At 40.9% G+C, this 18,596-nt stretch overlaps 1 protein-coding gene across 3 annotated transcripts in view; it reads left to right on the top strand.

Moving 5' to 3' along the window:
* MMD (monocyte to macrophage differentiation associated) overlaps positions 1–18,596 on the top strand; it is a 55,147-nt gene that overhangs the window by 14,007 nt on the left and 22,544 nt on the right. Inside the window, exons 4-7 of one of the 3 annotated variants that reach the window (XM_032320220.1) lie at positions 1,068–1,142; positions 3,070–3,171; positions 5,056–5,125; positions 13,911–14,699. In XM_032320220.1, coding sequence (XP_032176111.1) covers positions 1,068–1,142; positions 3,070–3,171; positions 5,056–5,125; positions 13,911–13,958 — 295 coding nt within the window. In that variant the 3' untranslated portion in view covers positions 13,959–14,699. Of the gene's footprint in view, positions 1–1,067; positions 1,143–3,069; positions 3,172–5,055; positions 5,126–10,775; positions 12,694–13,910; positions 14,700–18,596 lie in introns of those variants that run through there. The other 2 variants (XM_032320218.1, XM_032320219.1) reach the window with 2 other exon arrangements.

The following is an 18,596-nucleotide window of genomic DNA, read 5'->3' on the forward strand; positions in this document are numbered from 1 at the left end:
ACTAAGATATTTAAAGTAAGAGCTTCTATGAAGACATTCTAAGATGAAGAACTAATTCATGCCCTGAACTGTGTGATAGGGGTTGAGGGGTGGTCTGCCCTCAAGGAATTTCATTTTTCTGTTATATTGAATCTAAGAGAAATGGAAAACATCATCATAGACAGATTTTGTTTGTTTATTTACATGGTAAATATCATACTTGTAAGCTTAAAAGTAATGTAAAATTTCTCATTGTGGCTTCGTATTATTAAAAATAGCTGTGTGGGGGTGCCTGGGTGGCTCAGTGGGTTAAGCCTCAGCCTTCGGCTCAGGTCATGATCTCTGGGGTCCTGGGATCGAGCCCCGCATCGGGCTCTCTGCTCAGGGGGGAGTCTGCTTCCCCCTCCCACTCTCTGCCTGCCTCTCCGCCTACTTGTAACCTCTCTCTCTCTCTCTCTGTTAAATTAAAAAAAAAAAATAGCTGTGTGAAGATGTATGAAGATGTGGTTCATATATACAATGGAATATTACTCAGCCATCAGAAAGGATGAATACCTACCATTTACATTGACATGGATGGAACTGGAGGGTATTATGCTAAGTGAAATAACTCAGTCAGAGAAAGATAATTATCATATGGTTTAACTCATGTGTAGAATATAAGGCATAGTGTAGGCGCCATAGGGGAAGTGAAGGAAAACTGAATGGGAAGAAATGAGAGACGGAGACAAACCACGAGAGAATCTTAACTCCAGGAAGCACACTGAGGGTTATGGAAACAGAGGTGGGTGGGAGGAGAGGGTAACTGGGTGATGGGCATTAAGGGGGCATGTGACATGATGAGCACTGGGTGTTATACGCAACGAATGAATCAATTGAACATGATGTCAAACATTAATGATGTACTCTATGTTGGCTAATGGAATTTAAATTTTAAAAAATAGCTGTGTGACTTTGAAAGCCAAGTTATAACTTCCCCAAGAAACTAGAATAGGAATGGAAATTACAACATGGTGGAGTGATAAACTATGCTGCCAGTCTGAAAGTTTTCTGAAAACTTTGCCTAACTTGTTTTTCCCCCCCAATAGGACAGTGGAGCACTGTTTTCACATGTGTGATAGAATGGTTATTTATTTCTTCATTGCTGCTTCTTACGCTCCATGGTAAGATACTATCTTTCTATTTTTGAAGGTAATGTTTTGGGGATAGAATTTCTGTCCTTCCTTCCTTCCCTTCCTCCTGTCCCTGCCCCATGCATATACCTTACCCCTGTCCCTCCCAACACACGTGAATACATGTTTTTTGTTTTTTAACTTGGGTCAGATTGCAGATTTTAAGGGAAGAATGTCACTGCTGTTCAGAATATATATCTGGTATTGGATTGTTTAAGACAAAGTGCCAGGAACTTGTGTGTAGGTAGCACACTCACTTTTGAAATATGTCACCTTTGGCTTCCATGTTCTTTCTGTATACGGCTGCTGCTCACAATACTTGGACATCTACTCATTCAAGTGGAAATGCTATAAATACGTATAGGAAAACAAGCTCACTTTGATCTACAGTTCGCTTCACAGCACAGTAGCTACTATATATGGAGTGTGCTTCTCATTTCTGTAGCTGTATGAGTAAGAAAACCAATTAGTTAGCTATTTAAAACACCTAGTATTCTGGCTCAGTGGGTGGAGCCTGCAACTCTTGATCTCGGGATCATGAATTTGAGCCCTATGTTGGCTGTAGAGATTACTTAAAAAAATAAAACTGAAATACTAAAAAATAAAATACTTAGTATTCTGTTCAATTTTTGCTCTTTTTGCCCTTTTGGTAGAGATGAGGTAGAATCTTTTGTCGCCTGGAAACCTCCGATTAAAGGAACGTTAGAGTCCCTCTATTAAGACATGGTCGGTTATAAACACTCAGAAATTCATTTTGTGCCATCAACTGCAGTAGTCACTAGAAACAGCAGGCCTCTACATTCTGACTTAGACAGCATCCATCGTTACAAGGAAAACTAATTATCTTTTGGATTAAAAAATATTTGTCACTAAATTACAGCAGTGCATCCTATTGGAGAAAGAACACTTAACAGGCTTTTGGAAAGTATTCCCTGACTTAAATTAAGGAAATAAAATTTTTAAAAGCTCAGGAATTAAATATTATGGTAAACAACCTGTTCACATGTAGTTTTCAATAGGTAGGTGGTACCTTTTCTGTTTAGAAATAGTAATTTTATAGTCATAGTCAATCAGAATAACATTTGGGTGTTTTCTGATAACTTTTTTTTTTTTTTTTAAGATTTTATTTATTTATTTGACACAGAGAGAGAGAGGTCAGAAGTAGGCAGAGAGGCAGGCAGAGAGAAAGGGGGAAACAGGCTCCCTGCTGAGCAGAGAGCTGGATGCAGGGCTCCATCCCGGGACCCTGAGATCATGACCTGGGCCAAAGGCAGAAGCTTAACCCATTGAGCCACCTGGGCACCCCTCTCATAGCTATTCTTAGTATGAAATGAGTACAGATGAATTCACAGCATCTTAAAATTCAAACTTTACAAGAGCCCACGGTTAAATTCTGACAAAATGTCTTTCATAACATATGTTGAGCTAATTCTTCTCATGTTCTCCCTTGGCAGAGATACTGGTAATGGAGATACTTGGTCTGTGTATTAGGTATCTGCTGTGGATATGTGATCCTGGTTGAGGATTCTGTTCAGGGTTTTCATTAAGCTTTGTAAGCACTCTGCTCCCAAATATATTATCAGAATTAAGCTGATTTGACAGCAGCTGCCTAATAAGGAAAGTCGGGCATCACAGGTGTGGTGGGACTCACTTCTGCATATCTCCTTTTAGCTTGTTCTATTTTTAAACAATGTTGGAACTAATTCTAAGTCTTAAAGGTCAACTGACAATTTTATCTTTGAATTACTAATTTTACCCAAATTGCCTAAATACCTCTATGGCATGTTGAATGCCTCATTATCCTGGTTTTATGTTAGCACTTGTTTCCCCAGTTTTCAAGCCTAGAGGAAAACAAAGGCCCTGTGAATTCCCTTCATTTATCACTTCTGTTCTTTGTTGTCATGTTTACATTTTTTAGGTTAAATCTCCGTGAACTTGGACCCCTGGCATCTCATATGCGTTGGTTTATCTGGCTCATGGCAGCTGGAGGAACCATTTATGTATTTCTCTACCATGAAAAGTAAGAAAAAATAATTTACATTTGATAGTTTTAAAATTGACTACCTAAATTTTATCGACATTGTAACACAATTTGTTTTATACTTGCACTTCAAAATAGTAGAAATACATAAATAGAACATATATTGCTTTTAACAAGTCTTTGAAACCATTTGGCGTTCATTACTGGTAGACAGATTGCTGTGGGAAGAGCTGAATGGCACGTGTGATAGGATGCATTTGAGGGACAGACGGACTGCCATTTTAGTCAGTTGGGTATTACTTGACATCCTCAGGCAACGGCCCTTATCAGCAAACTAGCCTTATCCTCCATGATTCATACTTATCACATGAGAAAAAAAACTACTTTTCAAGCTTTCAGTGAGGACTGAAGGCAATGATAGTTCTAGAACAACATTTATTTAAGTAGCAAACCAGAAGACGTCCCAAACTAGGATTCTCTGAGAAAGGGGATATTTGGAAGAGCGTCCAAACTCTTAATATCCTAACCATGGGGCACATTTTTTAACCCATTATTTATAGTTCATAGTCATAAGTATTAAGCAATATAAAAAGGAAAGCTTATTGAAATTTAGCATCACGGCTCTAGAGGAGACCTCCAAAGTCATCTATTCCAGCTCCATGCTTAAAAAAAAAAATGAGACCATTTAGGATGTGCAGCAAATTAGTGATTCATCTAGAATTAGGACCCAAGTGTCCTAGTTCTTACTCCATGGCTCTTTTCATTATTTCACATGCCTGAATTTGAAAAACTCACAAGCATGAAATCATTGTCCTTGAGTACAGTTTATTAGTTTTTCTATTGTCATTGGCAGAATGGCTCTAAGATTTGAACATAATTTGTGTTTATCACAAAGTATTAAATTGTTTCCTCTTTTCAGAGGAAAATGGCAGTTTTCAGTAACTTCTGACTTTGAAATTCACTTCAATGTATTTTGACCACAATTAGCTATTCTGAGTGGTGTTATATAGTATATATATAAATCCGAGGGAACAGTTTGCTTCTTGGGCTCAAACCCCTAACTTGTACGCTTGGATAGAATAGAAAGTAAAGTAAAACAGCTATCTTTTCTCCTTTTACAGGGCTTCTTTTACACCAATCCCACAAACTTATTCTTCCCTGTTCCCTGTTGAGATTACTTCAGAGTGGACTCTGGAGTAGAAAACACAGAGAATGAGATGTGATTGGCCCTTGGCCATTTGGGTTGGACAGATATTAGGGAGTGCCTAACTCATGCCAGGTACTATGCTAGGCTCTGTAGATCTGAACATAAATAAAACTTGGCCCCTGCCTCCAAGGAACTTAGAACCTATGATTAGGCAGAAATGTAAGCTAAATTTTAGTATAGTGTATTTCTTAGCATTTTCAGACATTCTGTAGCCTAACACGATGAGCCTTACAAGTCGGAGTTTGTGCAGATGCAAAATAAAGAGACAAACAAAACTACATGCCCTTCATTCCTTCGGGCTACCATCCCTTTGCTACTGATGAACCTGGCCCCATGCAGCATCCCTGTCCATCTTCATAATTTCAGTTTCTTGTAGCTGTGGATTGGCGTGGTGATAAGAACAAACACTCCGGGATTGGGAAGGGGAAAAATGCATGGGGATTGGATGCAGTAGTAACACTTTTGGTAGCAAAGATTTTCCAAGTCACATGTGGCATCTGATGCCATTTCAGTTCTGTAAGAAATGCTAGTTAATTGTGACTCAACTACAGTATTTTAATTAGAGGCCTAATGGTCTCCTACTGGGAAAATATATTCATTGGAATAGTTGGAGAGTTTGCATTTCTTTAAAAAAAAAAAGGTGGGGGGCAAGCTGGTATGGAAATAGTCTAAGTACTGTAGGGATAGATGCAATTAACTGCCTTTCTATCCTGCAGGTATAAGGTGGTTGAGCTCTTTTTCTATCTCACAATGGGGTTTTCTCCAGCTTTGGTGGTGACATCAATGGTAAGAAATGGCTTCATAATTTTAACTATTTTACCTTATTTCCTTTTAAATTGAGGGAACTCTTCATTTGTGCATAGATATGATACGTAGTTTTTCTTTCTGAAGTTATGACATCACCATTAACTCCAAAGAAAAAGTATATAAATAACAAAGTGCCTGCAATCTATACTAGCTCCTGGTTGTAATTTGGAGAAGTTCTATACTAAAGTGTGTTTGATAGTATGTGTTGCTTTTGGATAGCCATTCTGTTCACCCCACCCTTCTCCCAAAGAGGTATGAGGTCACTGGCTGATAGGCATTTTTGCCTGAATTGTTTAGTGTCTTAACCGTAAATCCATGAAGGAGGGTAAATTTTTTGATGTCTTATAATGAAAACCAATCAACTATGAATTCTTGACTTCTTTAATCTTAAGAATTAGAAGGACCACAAGAGGTCAGTTGTGTCAACGTTTTATTTAGTCTTTCCCAAAAGTCTTCACTCTTTTCTTTCACTTGCTTTTAAGTCATATATATCTTACTTCTTTTTCTCAGAGAAGTGCCTTTTTTTTTTTTTTTAAACTTTGCTTGAAAATTTCTTTTGAGGACTTCATGGGTGGAGATGTAACATTACCTACAGTAGGCAGTCAGTATTTATGTTTTGAACTCCCTTTCAGATTGAATTGCTGTTGAGAAATCTATGTGTATCTATCCGTCAGTCTGAAAGAAAAGCATATCATTATTGCCGTGTGATCCCATCCAACTGGTTACTTTGTGCCATTAGCTTATTGTAGGGCCATTAGCTTCAGTGTCTTAGGCTCTGCATTTTTTTGGCATTAGCCACTGTGTTAATTAAGGAACTTATAATGTGTCTAGTTTGAATTCTTTTCTCAGTCTACAAAGGTCAGAAGAATTGTATCTATAATTTCATCCCTGTGCCTGTGAGCTAAGAATGTATATAGTCCCTACCCTGGGCACAAAAATACCTGTAAAAGGTTTAGAAGTTAAAGCTTGCTTGTTTTTTTAGAGGATAGATCTTATGAAAATGTGTCAAAATATGTTTCTTTAAGGTAAGAGCTTTATGATAGCTTTAATAATTACCTAGCACCAAAAATAAATATAGTTTAGTTGATAAAGGCAACGGAGAATAGTGAAAGGAAGGAGGTGAGTGATGGAAACAAGAAAATTTGCCTTAAAGGCCATATAGTTAGAGGGCAATTCAGGACACCCAAAGCAACATAAGCAAGGTTTGTGTGTGTAGGTTACTAATCATTAGAGTAGAACATCAAATAAATTCCCTTGGGGTATCATAAGAGCAGGTTTATCCAGTATTTTTACTAGCCTAAATCTTGGCATTTTCACAAGTTGTACATGGTCGGTGACTAACGTTTATGATAGTCAAACAGGATAATCCTCACATTTCCCCCCTCTCCCCGCCATAGAACTTTTACCAAGCAGGAACCTACAGTTCATTTTAAATAAGAAACTACCATAAAGTTTTATAATGTCTTTGGGAAAAGCGTAGGCTGCTATGGGAACACATGGCCCAAGCACCAAAGGAAATGATGTTCACACTGATTCATAAAGACAAGAAAGAGCCTAGGGATAATAAGGATGATGCAAGTAGGATAGGAAAGAATATGGCATGAAAGAGGCCCTGGAGAGGGGGAAAGCACTAGCATCTTTGAAGAACTGAAAATAGTTCATTTTTGGAACACGAATGTGTGTACCTGTTTGAGTGTGCCTCTATGCATGAGGTGGGTAATTATGCAAATGGCATAAGTCTTGTAATAAAGCTGGAGAGCTAGACAGAGACCAGATCAAAAAGAACCTCATAAGCCATCTGAACTAACAAACAGTATGACTGGACACTCAGAGCTTTGATTCTGGTCAGAATATTGGGCTATCAGAGACTCTTCTCCCTAAAGAATGATGAATAACTGGCAAGGTATTTGAAACAACTGTCTTTTGGCATTGGACCACAGACACAAGACTGTTCCTTGAGGGAATAGAAACCAAAAGATGAGCTTCAAATTTGTCCATTTTCTCCCTGGGGACACTTTCCAAACTGTGACAAAAGTAAGTAAGCCAGAGAGCAGCATACATGGTGGAGGAAACAGAAATCAGTATTTTAGCGACTGAGCCTGCTTCAGTTTGGGGGTGGGATTCTGGAGAAAGGGGAGCTTCACAAAGAAGTGTCTCCAGAAATCTACAAAGGGGTTTCTCTGAATCCTTGCCCAAATATTACACTGAATCTGTGCAGGGCAAGACTCTGCATGCCCTGGCCGAGAGTGGTTCTTGGACAGCTAGGAGATAATGGAGAGTCTGGAGGTGTCTCGTGCTGGAAGAGATCAGAGGCCAGCCAGCCATAGTGGAAAGACCATGCTGAACAACTCTGGTGTTCACCTGAACCTAGCAAGTCAACCTCCACACCTTATGAGAACTACTCTAGCTCTAGAGTGAGGACTGCCCTGGAACTGCCATAACAAAGCCAAGAAACAGACTTGGAAAGTCTGTACATAAACTGCCTACCAGAACAAAACTCAACATTACTGAAAGGAAGACAACAAAATCTATACTCTAACACCTTGGCATCCATTTATCCAAACAAATATTACTAGATAAGCAAGAAAATGTGACACCACACACCTAAGGAAAAACAAATCAGTAGAAACAGATCCAAAGATGACAGAGATGTTGAAATTAGCATGTGAGGCTTTTTAAACATAATGAGTGAACAAATGAAGAATCTCAGAAAAGAAATGGAACTACAAAAAAAGAACTGAGTGGAAATTCTAGATTTGAAAACAATATATATTAAGAAAAAAACTTTTTGGAGAGGTTAATAACAACTGGATCCTGTAGAAAAAAAGATCCATGAACTTGAAAATGCACAGACACGCTAGAAACTGGGAGAAAATATTTGTTCTATATGTATCTGACAAAGGACATGTATGTGGAATATATAAGATACTCCAAAAGAATAATAAAGAGCCAATCCTATAAAAATGGGTAAAACACTTGAACAGACACTTCACAAAGAAAGGTACACACATATCTAGTAGGTCCTTGAAAGAGTCCTCAACGTCATTAGTCATCAGGAAATGAAAATTAAAACCTCAATGTGCTACCAGAATACACCCTGGAGAATTATTAAAATTAAAAAGACAGCACCAAATCTGTCAAAGATGTGAGATAACAGGAACCCCAACTCATTGTTGGGGGTAATGTAATATGGTATAACTATTTTGGAAAACTGTTTAGTCATTATAAAGTTAAACATAAATATATGACTCAACAGGTACTACCCAACAGAAATGAAAACCTCTATCTACAAAAAGACCTCCATAAGCCCCAGATGGAAAGAACTGATGAACAAATTATTTCAAATAAATCGAGGGAATGCTAAGTAATAAAAAGGAATGATTGACATAGATAAGACATGTAGGAATCTCAGAAATATTATTTTGAGCAAAAAAAGAAGCCAGACACAAAAATAGGTGTTACAGTATGATTTCATTTATGTGACATTCTAAAACAGACTTAGTCTGTGGTAATTGTAAGCAATAAGAACAATGGTTGCCTTGGTGGAAGAGACTGCACAAAACTGGGAGGGGGTATTGGGGTAATTGTCTCTCTTGGTCCGGGTATGGGTTAAATAGGTGTATGCATTTATCAAGGTCCATGATATTCACTTAATATTTATGCATTACACTCTGTAAATTAATCATCAATTTTAAAAATGACCCATTTCCTCCACCCCACCCCCCAGAAAGAGAATATAAGTTCAGGAACCAGACCAACTTGGTTCAAATCCTGATTCTGACACTAAACACTATGTGTCCTTGAGCAAATTATGTAATCTTCTCTGCTTAAATTTTCTCATCTGTAAAGTTAGGATACTAACAGAGCCTAATTTAGGGTTGTGAAGATTAAATGAATAAATATATGGGTACACTTCGGACAGTTATTGGGGTAGAGTAACAGTGTAATGACACAGGTAATGAAGAAAACAGGTTTTGTTCTAGGATTAATGGATTAATTATGTTCTGGTTCTGTGAAAGTTGACAAGTTAAATATGGTGTCGTAAGGAACTGTTAACAGAATGTTTGTCAGAACCAACCTCTATACGTGCATTGGTCTCTTGCTTACTATTTTAGTGGAAAGAAAAAAAAGTGTTATCTTTTGGGCAGTAACCAGCTCTATGGCTTTGTTCAGGTTACTTCATTCCTCTGGTTCCACTGTCTTCATCTCTAAAATAAGGAGGTTTTGTTATGTTAGATGAGTGACTTTTTACTGTTTGGGAATTATATGCCCCTTTGAGAATCTGATGAATACCTAGAATAATTTTAATTAATAGATATCAGTTGCTTTGTAACCTTTAAGAAATAATAAATGTGTAGTATTTGTGGGGTTTTTGTTTTTGACCAAAATCAATCTGGCTAACTTTACATCTTATGAAAGTTAAGGAGAAACCTCTTATCAGTTGATTTGGGTTGGCTCCTTCCCCATCTTTTGAGCTTACAGTGGGGGCTTACGTGAACTTTGAAGAAAGGACTGATCCCTACCTGTGGCTCTACATCCTCACACCTGGTTCTTAGCTCATGGTTGTCCACTGCTGCTGTTGTCTAGGTGCATGGAGGCCCATTCGAGTTGGTGGCTGCATAAGGGCTTTCCCATGCTCCCTGCTGGACCTGGCCAATGTCTAAGGCTCCAGGGCTCAGGAGCTTGCAGTTGCTGGTGCCCAGGCCTCTGGGACACCCACACACCCATCCCCTTCCAGGGCTTGCCACAGTCTGGCTTAGCTTTTCACCACCCTGCAGAACCTGAGACCTTTCTATTCCTAGTCCTCAGGAATCCAGGGGACTGAATTGTTCATCAGCTTCCTAAGCCCTGCCTCTCTGTTCCTTTCCCCTCATTCATACATCCCAGTTTAATTTTGAATCTGGGCCTGGGTCTTGGAAAACCAAAAACAGCCTAAAAATTCTCTTTTTTGTGTTAAAGCACATGTGACTGTGAACTTCCTCCTGAGCTAAGAAACGCCTAGGCTCACAGACAAAAAGGCCTAGCAACATCTAGAAGGTCAGGAAGTATGTTATCCTTGCGTGCTGTCTGCTCTTCGAGGTCACTTGGAGCTGTGATTTGCCCCTGTCAGCCATAAGGGAGCTCTAAGCTCCCACAAGCAGGGGAAGTCTCAGAAAAGCAATCAGTGTAGAACAGAGTCTGAGGAGGAGAAGGGAAGTGAAAACCCGGTCAGAAAACCCTGTTGGAGATGTCAATTAGAATTAGAAATGCGGTGGTGAGGGCGCGCCTCAGAAGGGAAGAAAGCTCTTAAAGGAGAAGACGAAAACCGAAGATGTGCTTTCTTTAACTGAACTCCCGTGTCTGAATGTGACCGCAGGCAGCTTCAGCATGGCGTAGGTAGATGAGCAGAGTGTGCTGCTTCTACTGTGGGGCCTGTAGCCCGACTGCTCACCCCGCTCAAGACGGCCAACCCCTAAGGGTAATCCAGGTTGACGGATGAGGGACGTTTTACTTCATGTTTAGCTATCAGGATGCTGTCTGTGCGGCTCATTGTCTAGAAGATCAGCAGGTTTCGGGGGAATTGCAATGATCTCTTTAGTTTGTCACCTCGAGAGTAACATCAAAACCTCTTTTTTTCCTCTGTTGACAGAATAACACTGATGGACTTCATGAACTTGCCTGTGGGGGCTTAATTTATTGCCTGGGAGTTGTGTTCTTCAAGAGTGATGGCATCATTCCATTTGCCCATGCCATCTGGCACCTGTTTGTGGCCACGGCAGCTGCAGTGCATTACTATGCCATTTGGAAATACCTTTATCGAAGTCCAACAGACTTCATGCGACATTTATGACCAGTCTGTACTAGGTCTTGAAACCAGTATTATTTCAATTATGGCACTTGGGGAGTGGGGTAAGAGCTGAAAGTTGCACAGAGGAAAAAAAAAAAAAAAAAGAAGACAACAGCACTGACTTTCTTTATATCTTTTGAATATAATTACTGTGAAAGTATAAAAGCTGTGTTCTGGAATATTCCCCCTCACAGCAGATAAATAAGGTAGTGAATTAATTATTCATTCCATTCCACTATCATGAAGGACTCTGGATAGACTTGGCCAACCGATGTTTACAAACAGAATTTTGTATTTTAATTTTACAGATTTTACTACATGATTTTTCTAAATTACTAGGTCAGGCTATAAAAGTCAGTGCAACGACAAAGCTTCCTTTATAAAAGAAAATTGTTTCTATCACTTTCCCATTAGCTGTGTGAAGAATCATGGACAGAACTTACACTACTTTTACCATGTTTCATCTTGGCATAACATGGTTATTTTTTAATAGAAATTTTCATTTTTTGTAAATTTTTAAAGACTATTTCATTGAAGCGCATCTCTGCGGTTCCTCATTCACATGAATTTTTGCAGCAAGCTGTCAACATTCCACAAACGAACAAACATAATACCTCTTCTGATAGTTTTATTAAGCATAGAGAAATTGCCAATTTTTAAAAATTGCAGTTTTCCAAACTTTTCTGCCAACCTCTGACTCTGAATTCCATGCTGCTTTGGGCCATATACTTGACCTAGTTTGGTTTACCACTGATGGAAAAGTATTTTGATATCATTAACTTTTTCAAAAGAGTCAACTTTTTCTCTATGCCTTTGCCATGTTTTCTTCAGGATCTCTTTCAGCAGTGGATGAGTATTCACATCTGTATTCTGATGGTATTACTGGAGTGATCATCCACTGAAGACTCCTGAAGAGTGTTGTGAATTACACTGAGTAGTGGTATTGCCTGTTTGGTGCCCGTCGGTTAAGTCATTGTCACTTAGCTTAATATTATCCGTTTGATGCTTGTTTTCAATTGTGGAATTAGATGCACAAATTCACATTCTTATCTTACCCCTGTATCTCCTGATAATAGTTTTTTCTTTTCCATAGAAGAATATTTAAAGCATTGTTTGACAGATAGAAACTCATGCATCTGTAGTTCATGGGTTTTATCCTGGCTCAGTGGAGTGGTATTTAATATATTATATTTTGGTTTGCCTTCAGTGTCTTATATTAAGATTAACATGAGCTGCATTGTTTATTACTCTCCTGTTGGTGTTTTAATAAATGAAATAACCTTGCCTTTCGATCCGTGCGGATACCGACTGTTTGCTAGATTTGGGTTTGATCAGTGAAAGAATTGGCTTGACGACACATTTAGGCTTATTCATTGAAATTTTGTACTGATGTGGCTTGAAAAGAGGGTTTATTTTGGGTGTGCATATTTAGAACTCTCTGATTTGGGTGAATTACATGGGAATAAAGAACAGAAGAAATGGTATTTGCTGGTAAATTCTTAAATAGGCAAGGTGCCCAGTGATAACACCAACCAGACCACCCCTGTATCTGCATGATTCTGAACATCCTGATGCCTGTTATTTTGTGTATATTCTGTTTTTAATATATTAACTTTTGTGGATTCATTTAAAGTCTGCTCAAAAGTAACACTGTCGAAACCACCAAAATGTATGTAAAAAATTGTGCTGTAGACTAGAATAAAATTGTTACTTGGATTTGTTCCACTGTCTCTAAATTAGATGACTGTGAAGATGAGAATGCAGTTTTGAGAGCTTGAGCTCATCCAGCATTGTAATTTGTATACTAGCCTTTTTTCTTTTTTTTTTTTGAGAAATCAGGATAGAAAAACAAATGTGCCCTGTCATCTAGAACTTTCTAGTCCATATTTTAATAATTGAAATGCCAGAGCCAGCTCAGACATTAAAATCAGCATGTTTTCGCTTTAAAATATGTTAGTTGGGGCCTAAAGATTATAACCTAAATGATGTATCTTTACCAAGAGAAGCCTTTTGCTTTAGTTTACAGAGTAGACCGCAGGGCTGAGGTTATACAGTTTTATATTGGCAACCAGACACACGTCAGATGGCAAACAAAGTGAATGCTTGATGTCCTCCTCCCCTCTTCTACAGTGCAGGAAGCAGATTCAGAGAGGTCTGCCTTCCTCCAGGGTCAGGGAGCGGGGACAGGAATGCAAGTCACCATATACACCACTGTATTTTCAAAGTCAGCAATAACAAACCAATCCAACTTGAACTGAAAATTCATTCAGCATGGACGTCAGTTTAGAGCCTCGGTAAACCCTCAGACAACCCTCCATCAAGCCCAGTTTTGAAGATGGAGTGTCTTAAAGCATTATTATTCCCTATAATTCTGTCCTCTGGTCCACCAGGGTAACCTCCCCTATTTCTAGAGCATCTGCCCTGTGCTCTCACCTTCCTGATCAATAACTTCAGCCTAAAACTATTTCCTTTTTTTTTTCCCCTCCTAAAACTGTTTTCTAAAGACCAGACCTCTCATCAACTGCCCAGATGCCCCACAGCACATTTTGCTCCACCTGTCCCAGATGGAATGGAGTTCACGATCTTTCCTTCTTTCCCCACCACCAAGCCTATTTCTCTCAAGTCCCCTCTTAGTTCAGGCCATGGCCAGAGCCTCCCACCGATCCTTGATTTGTGTCACACTCAAATCCAAGCAGTTGGCCAGAGCTGTCGCCTCTGCCTCAGTCACAAGACCCTGACCTGCTTGCTCCCCCTACCCTTTCCCCCCACAAGGCCCTACAAAGCCCTGGTGAACAGCCCTCCGGCTGCTAAAGCCACCTCCGCCATATCCCACCACTGGGTACACCCCTCGAACAAGCACAGTCGCCGCACTACAACCAGCATTTTCATCCCCGAATAGTTGACGCATGGCTCTTCTCTGCTTTCAAACGTCCACGGACTCGCCTCCACGACTCAGGCCAGCCACCTGGTGTCTTCCTGTGCTGACTACTCACCCTCCCTCCAGGCCACACAAGACACAGCCCCACAGTGAGTTTCACAGCCTCCGCCCAACACTGTGCCCTCCAGTGCACAGCAGCTGCTGTTCCTCAGCCTGGATGCCCTTCGCCAGCCTTTCTCCTAATGCGGCGAACATTGCCTCATTCCCAGCCTCCATCAGATGCCCTCCCCTTTGACTCCAGCACTGCTAATGTGGCCGGTCACGTTGCCTGGGGATTGAGTTTGCTTCTCTGCTCCCAGGGCTGACCTCCTTCAAGGCAAGAGCTGAATCTTTACCTCTGTCCTCAGCTTGTGGCACAGCACTGGGCTCACCGGAAGAGAGCCTTGAGCCAAAGGAGAGAGGGAGGGTGGGTTGGAGGAGAGAGACTGACAACGAAGTGGTTTGGAGCGAGCACCTCTCGTCTATCATGAGCACTGTAGCAGGCTCTAACTGCCTGCCAGGAGCCTACTTCTAGCTTCCTTGGCCTTACTGGCTTCCCTGACCAAGGGTCAGCTAGCAGTTCATAGCAACCACAGGCAAGCCTGATAAGTAATTGTCATGGAAATATTAGATAGTGTATCCTAAATGAGGAAAAAAGCCAGCCTTGTTTATTGAAGCTTCCAGAGAAAGAACTGTGGAAGATTTATAAGCCTGGAAAATTACTTTACCTACCCTACTTCCCTTGGGTCCTCTTTTTCTGAACATATTAATAAAATAAAAATAACACTCAGTTCTGCAACCCCTGAGCCTTAGTATGGATTACACTCAAAAAGCAGCAACTTTAATACAACATTTAAATATTTTGTATAGTTTTACTTTGAAAATATATATAACACTTGGGAAAATAGAGCACAGAAAAAATGTTTTTTTGAAAAGATTTTATTTATTTATTTGACAGAGAGAGATCACAAGTAAGCAGAGGCAGGCAGAGAGAGAGGGAAAGCAGGCCCCCTGCCGAGCAGAGAGCCCCATGCAGGGCTCAATCCTAGGACCCTGGGATTACGACCTGAGCTGAAAGCAGAGGCTCAACCCACTGAGTCACTCAGGCGCCCGAGCACAGAAAAACTGTAAATCACCCAGAGTTCATTCATCCTAATGCATCTTCATGTATTTCCTATAAATAAGCCACATACGTGATTTTTGTGTTCTGCTTCCCCTCACACTTATTTCATAAACATTTACAACATACAGTTTCTGTAGCCAGAATTTTCAGTGGCTCCACCTTTTTTTCTGGACTGGAGATATGCAGCCTATTTTGCTTAATCATTCACTTAATTTTGGATTTTTAGATTGTTTCCAGTTTTTATTATAAACTACTGCGGTGACACCAGTGCATAGCTTTGTCCAAATTTATGATTGGGACCTAAAGGTAATAATAATAAACAACTAAGGGCTTCCCATGTATTGGGAACTGTGCTAGTTTGCACGGATTATCTCACTGAACCGTTAAAAAAATTCTTAACGCGTAGACAATTTTATTATCCCCATTTTACAGATGAGGAAACAAACACAGACGAATGAGTTTCCTCATCCAAGCTAAGTGGCAGAACTGGATGGAATCCAGGAAGCCTGGAGTCTGTTTTCATTCTCACGAGCAGTTCCTGATTAAAGGTTTGCTGATGGGTCTACCCAAAGGAAGACCTCTTAAAAATAAAACTTACTCCAAACCTCCACATTTTTACTGGGTGTCTTTAAATTATGTCATTTAGAGGAAGAGTAGAATAGGAGTGTCTCCAAAGGAAACTGACCACACAGAAGCTGGTTCCGCTCCCTCGTTGTCAAACAAAATAAAGTTTCCCAAGAGGGCCCAAGGAATGTTTTTAGTTTAACAAGGTTAGAATGACTGTGTTCATGTCTTTCTGCTGTTTTTGCTATTTTAAACGGAGAGTGCCAACATGTTCTTGCGTCCAGTGCCATTCCCACCTACATCCCTGTGATGTATTGGTGATGTTATTTTTTCCAAGAAACAGTGCCACTGTGCACTCTAGCCACTTCGCAAGGGGAGCTAAGCTCTTCTCATCAAGGCCCTGTTCAACACAACAGAACACTCTCCTTCTCCTACACAGCTCGTTATCACTCAGGCTTTCACGGCAGTCAGATGGTTTCAGCCGACACAGACTGGCTAGGCTTATGGAGGCCCTGGAAAAATAGGCTTTGGAGGCTTACCTCATCTCCTTGGAGCGGTCACAGGTCTTCTTGCCATTCTGTGCCAGGCCAAACTCAGTACGCCCAATCAGATGTGCCCGTTACTGAAAAAGTCAGGAAAAGTGTATTGATCAAGAGGATTTGGTTCTCTTAAAATCACGAGTGTTTTCTGAACCCCATGTGTGAGCTGTGTGTTGAGTTGGCGTGGAATCATCAGCCAGCCTGTGACAGATTGGGTGAGTTTAGGCAAGTTACGGATTACCTCTGAGCCTCAGTTCCTGTCTGCAAAAGGGGTATAGCACTTCCCTCATACTGCAGTCATAAGGATTGAATAATAAACCACAAGTGTCTAGTTTATGCCTTCTGGCATATGATTGGCACCAGATAAATGTTAGCTTCCTTCCCATATGGCCAAGCTTTTAAAATTATGGTTATAGCCCACCTGCAAAGATTTTTCATGCAAAAACAACCTGAAGGAACATTTTAGCGGCACTCAAAAAATTGTGCGCATCTTTAAACCCTTAAAAATGGTCCCGGATCAACCTCCGGCCCAGACTATTACTAGGCCATGTGGTCACCCCAGGCTTTCGAATGATTTTGTGCCTTTTGTAGCAAATGTTCTTTAAATATTCACTAAATTTCTTGAGACAGAGGCTGAATACTACATGGAAAATAGTGGAAAGGGAAGAAGCTGGGCAGTTGTCCTTTTGTGCCCAGATGGGAACGTGCATACTCCACTTAGACCACAGGCCTCTAGTTAATCAGACCCACACTTTGTGGATAGCAGTTTGGTCACCATCTGCTGTTCTGGGAGTGTGCCTCTTAGGAGACTCAGCCACTAGACCAACCCTTAGTGGCTTATGAGAGAATTGCTTCTAACTACGGTGCAGTCAAGTCTTTTCTATCTCATTTTCTTGCTCGGTGATCTTGTAGAGTTTCCTAGGCATACATTCATTCAACAGATATTTTGGGAGGGTTTTAGGTATGTGCCACGGACTGGTCTAGACACTGGAGGTGCTGTAACGAAAAGCCAAACAAAAAAACAAAAACCTTGCCTGTTGCTATGATTCTCTGCCTTTCCTCCCTTAATCTGGATTGGAGGCTTGATAGGTTTTTGCTGATCTGGTTTCTGGCACTCTCCAGCTGCCTGGGGCCAGTGAAAGCCAGTGCAAAGTATGTACACACAAGAAGAGAATGATACTGATCTAATTAGCCTTTCATCAGACCTGCCTTACTTTGTGCAAAAGTCTGCTGGGCTGAGTTCGAATTCCCTGTCCCATGCTGCTCTTGCTTTGGAGAACACTGAAGAAACTCCTCATTTAAAGGATCCCCTGTGGTAACCTCTGCCCTCAAAGGGACATTCCTCTAGCCTAAATGACAGCCCTCTATTCAGCAGCACGTTTGTTCAAACCCATCAGGTTCCTCTGAAGCAGGTTTTGCATAGCCTCCCGGGCTGGAAACGATGTATGGGAAACCTCGGTTTGGGCCAAGATGTTTCCCTTCTTTGTTTACAGCATCTGGGATTCCTGTAGTGTAGTGTCTCCTCCCCCACCCCCTCCTCCCCCCCATCATCCTGTCTTGTGTCAGCACACGTGTTTAGTGGCCAGGGATGCCGTTCTGTGTAGAGTAAGTCTCTGCCCTCCGGGGCTCCCACAGTCTCCTGGGGAGAAGGACTGACTGGGAACAAATTAGCAATTATAATGTAACATAATCACTGTGTTTGTATTGGATGCTATTATTGGAGGAGGAAGTGATTAACTCTCCCCAGGGGACTCGAGTTCTCCCTACAGGGGCAGTATTTCGGCTGAGACTTGAAGGGTGAGTGAGAGATTACAGAGGGGAAAGGTGAGGAGGCTGTGGGTCCACACAGGTTAGGGGAAGGACAGCATTCCAGGCATGGGAAGGAGGACGTGTCGGGGAACAAGCGGGGGTGGGGGTGGGGGTAAAGGGGTGTGGGGGGAACAGCATGAGGTGCCCTTGGGAAGTGCTGCATGGGATGTGTGGAAGAGGGGTGATAACATCTATTCTCTGTGACTCAGGGACCCGTGTGTGTGTGTGTGTGTGTGTGTGTGTGTGTGTGTGTGTAAGATGCTATTGTATGCATGTGAATTTTTCTGCAGCAAACCCTGCATCCTAGACAGTGTTCTTTGTCCCCATGTTTCTGGGACACCACACCCCATAACACCATAGAATTGTTATGGAAGGCAAATGTTTTACGGTCCATCTGAGCTAATCCCTGTGTTACTGTATTAACACTGAAATAATGCATGGTGCAGTACATTGTGAATTGGTTGGACAGATGATCCATTATTGGGATTATGATCCTTTCCTGTTGACGTAGGTAATCAAGATCTGAGGATATTTGTGGAGACCTTCATGTGGGCATCCAATTTATTCAACAAAGAATGAGCCCGTCCTGTGTGCCAGATGCTGGTCCAAATGTTGGGGATAAAGCATTGAACAGAACAGATGCAAGTCCCTGCCTCATGGGACTGACATTC

The sequence above is a fragment of the Mustela erminea genome, chromosome 18 (assembly GCF_009829155.1).
Source record: "Mustela erminea isolate mMusErm1 chromosome 18, mMusErm1.Pri, whole genome shotgun sequence".
Classification (NCBI taxonomy): Eukaryota; Metazoa; Chordata; class Mammalia; order Carnivora; family Mustelidae; genus Mustela; species Mustela erminea.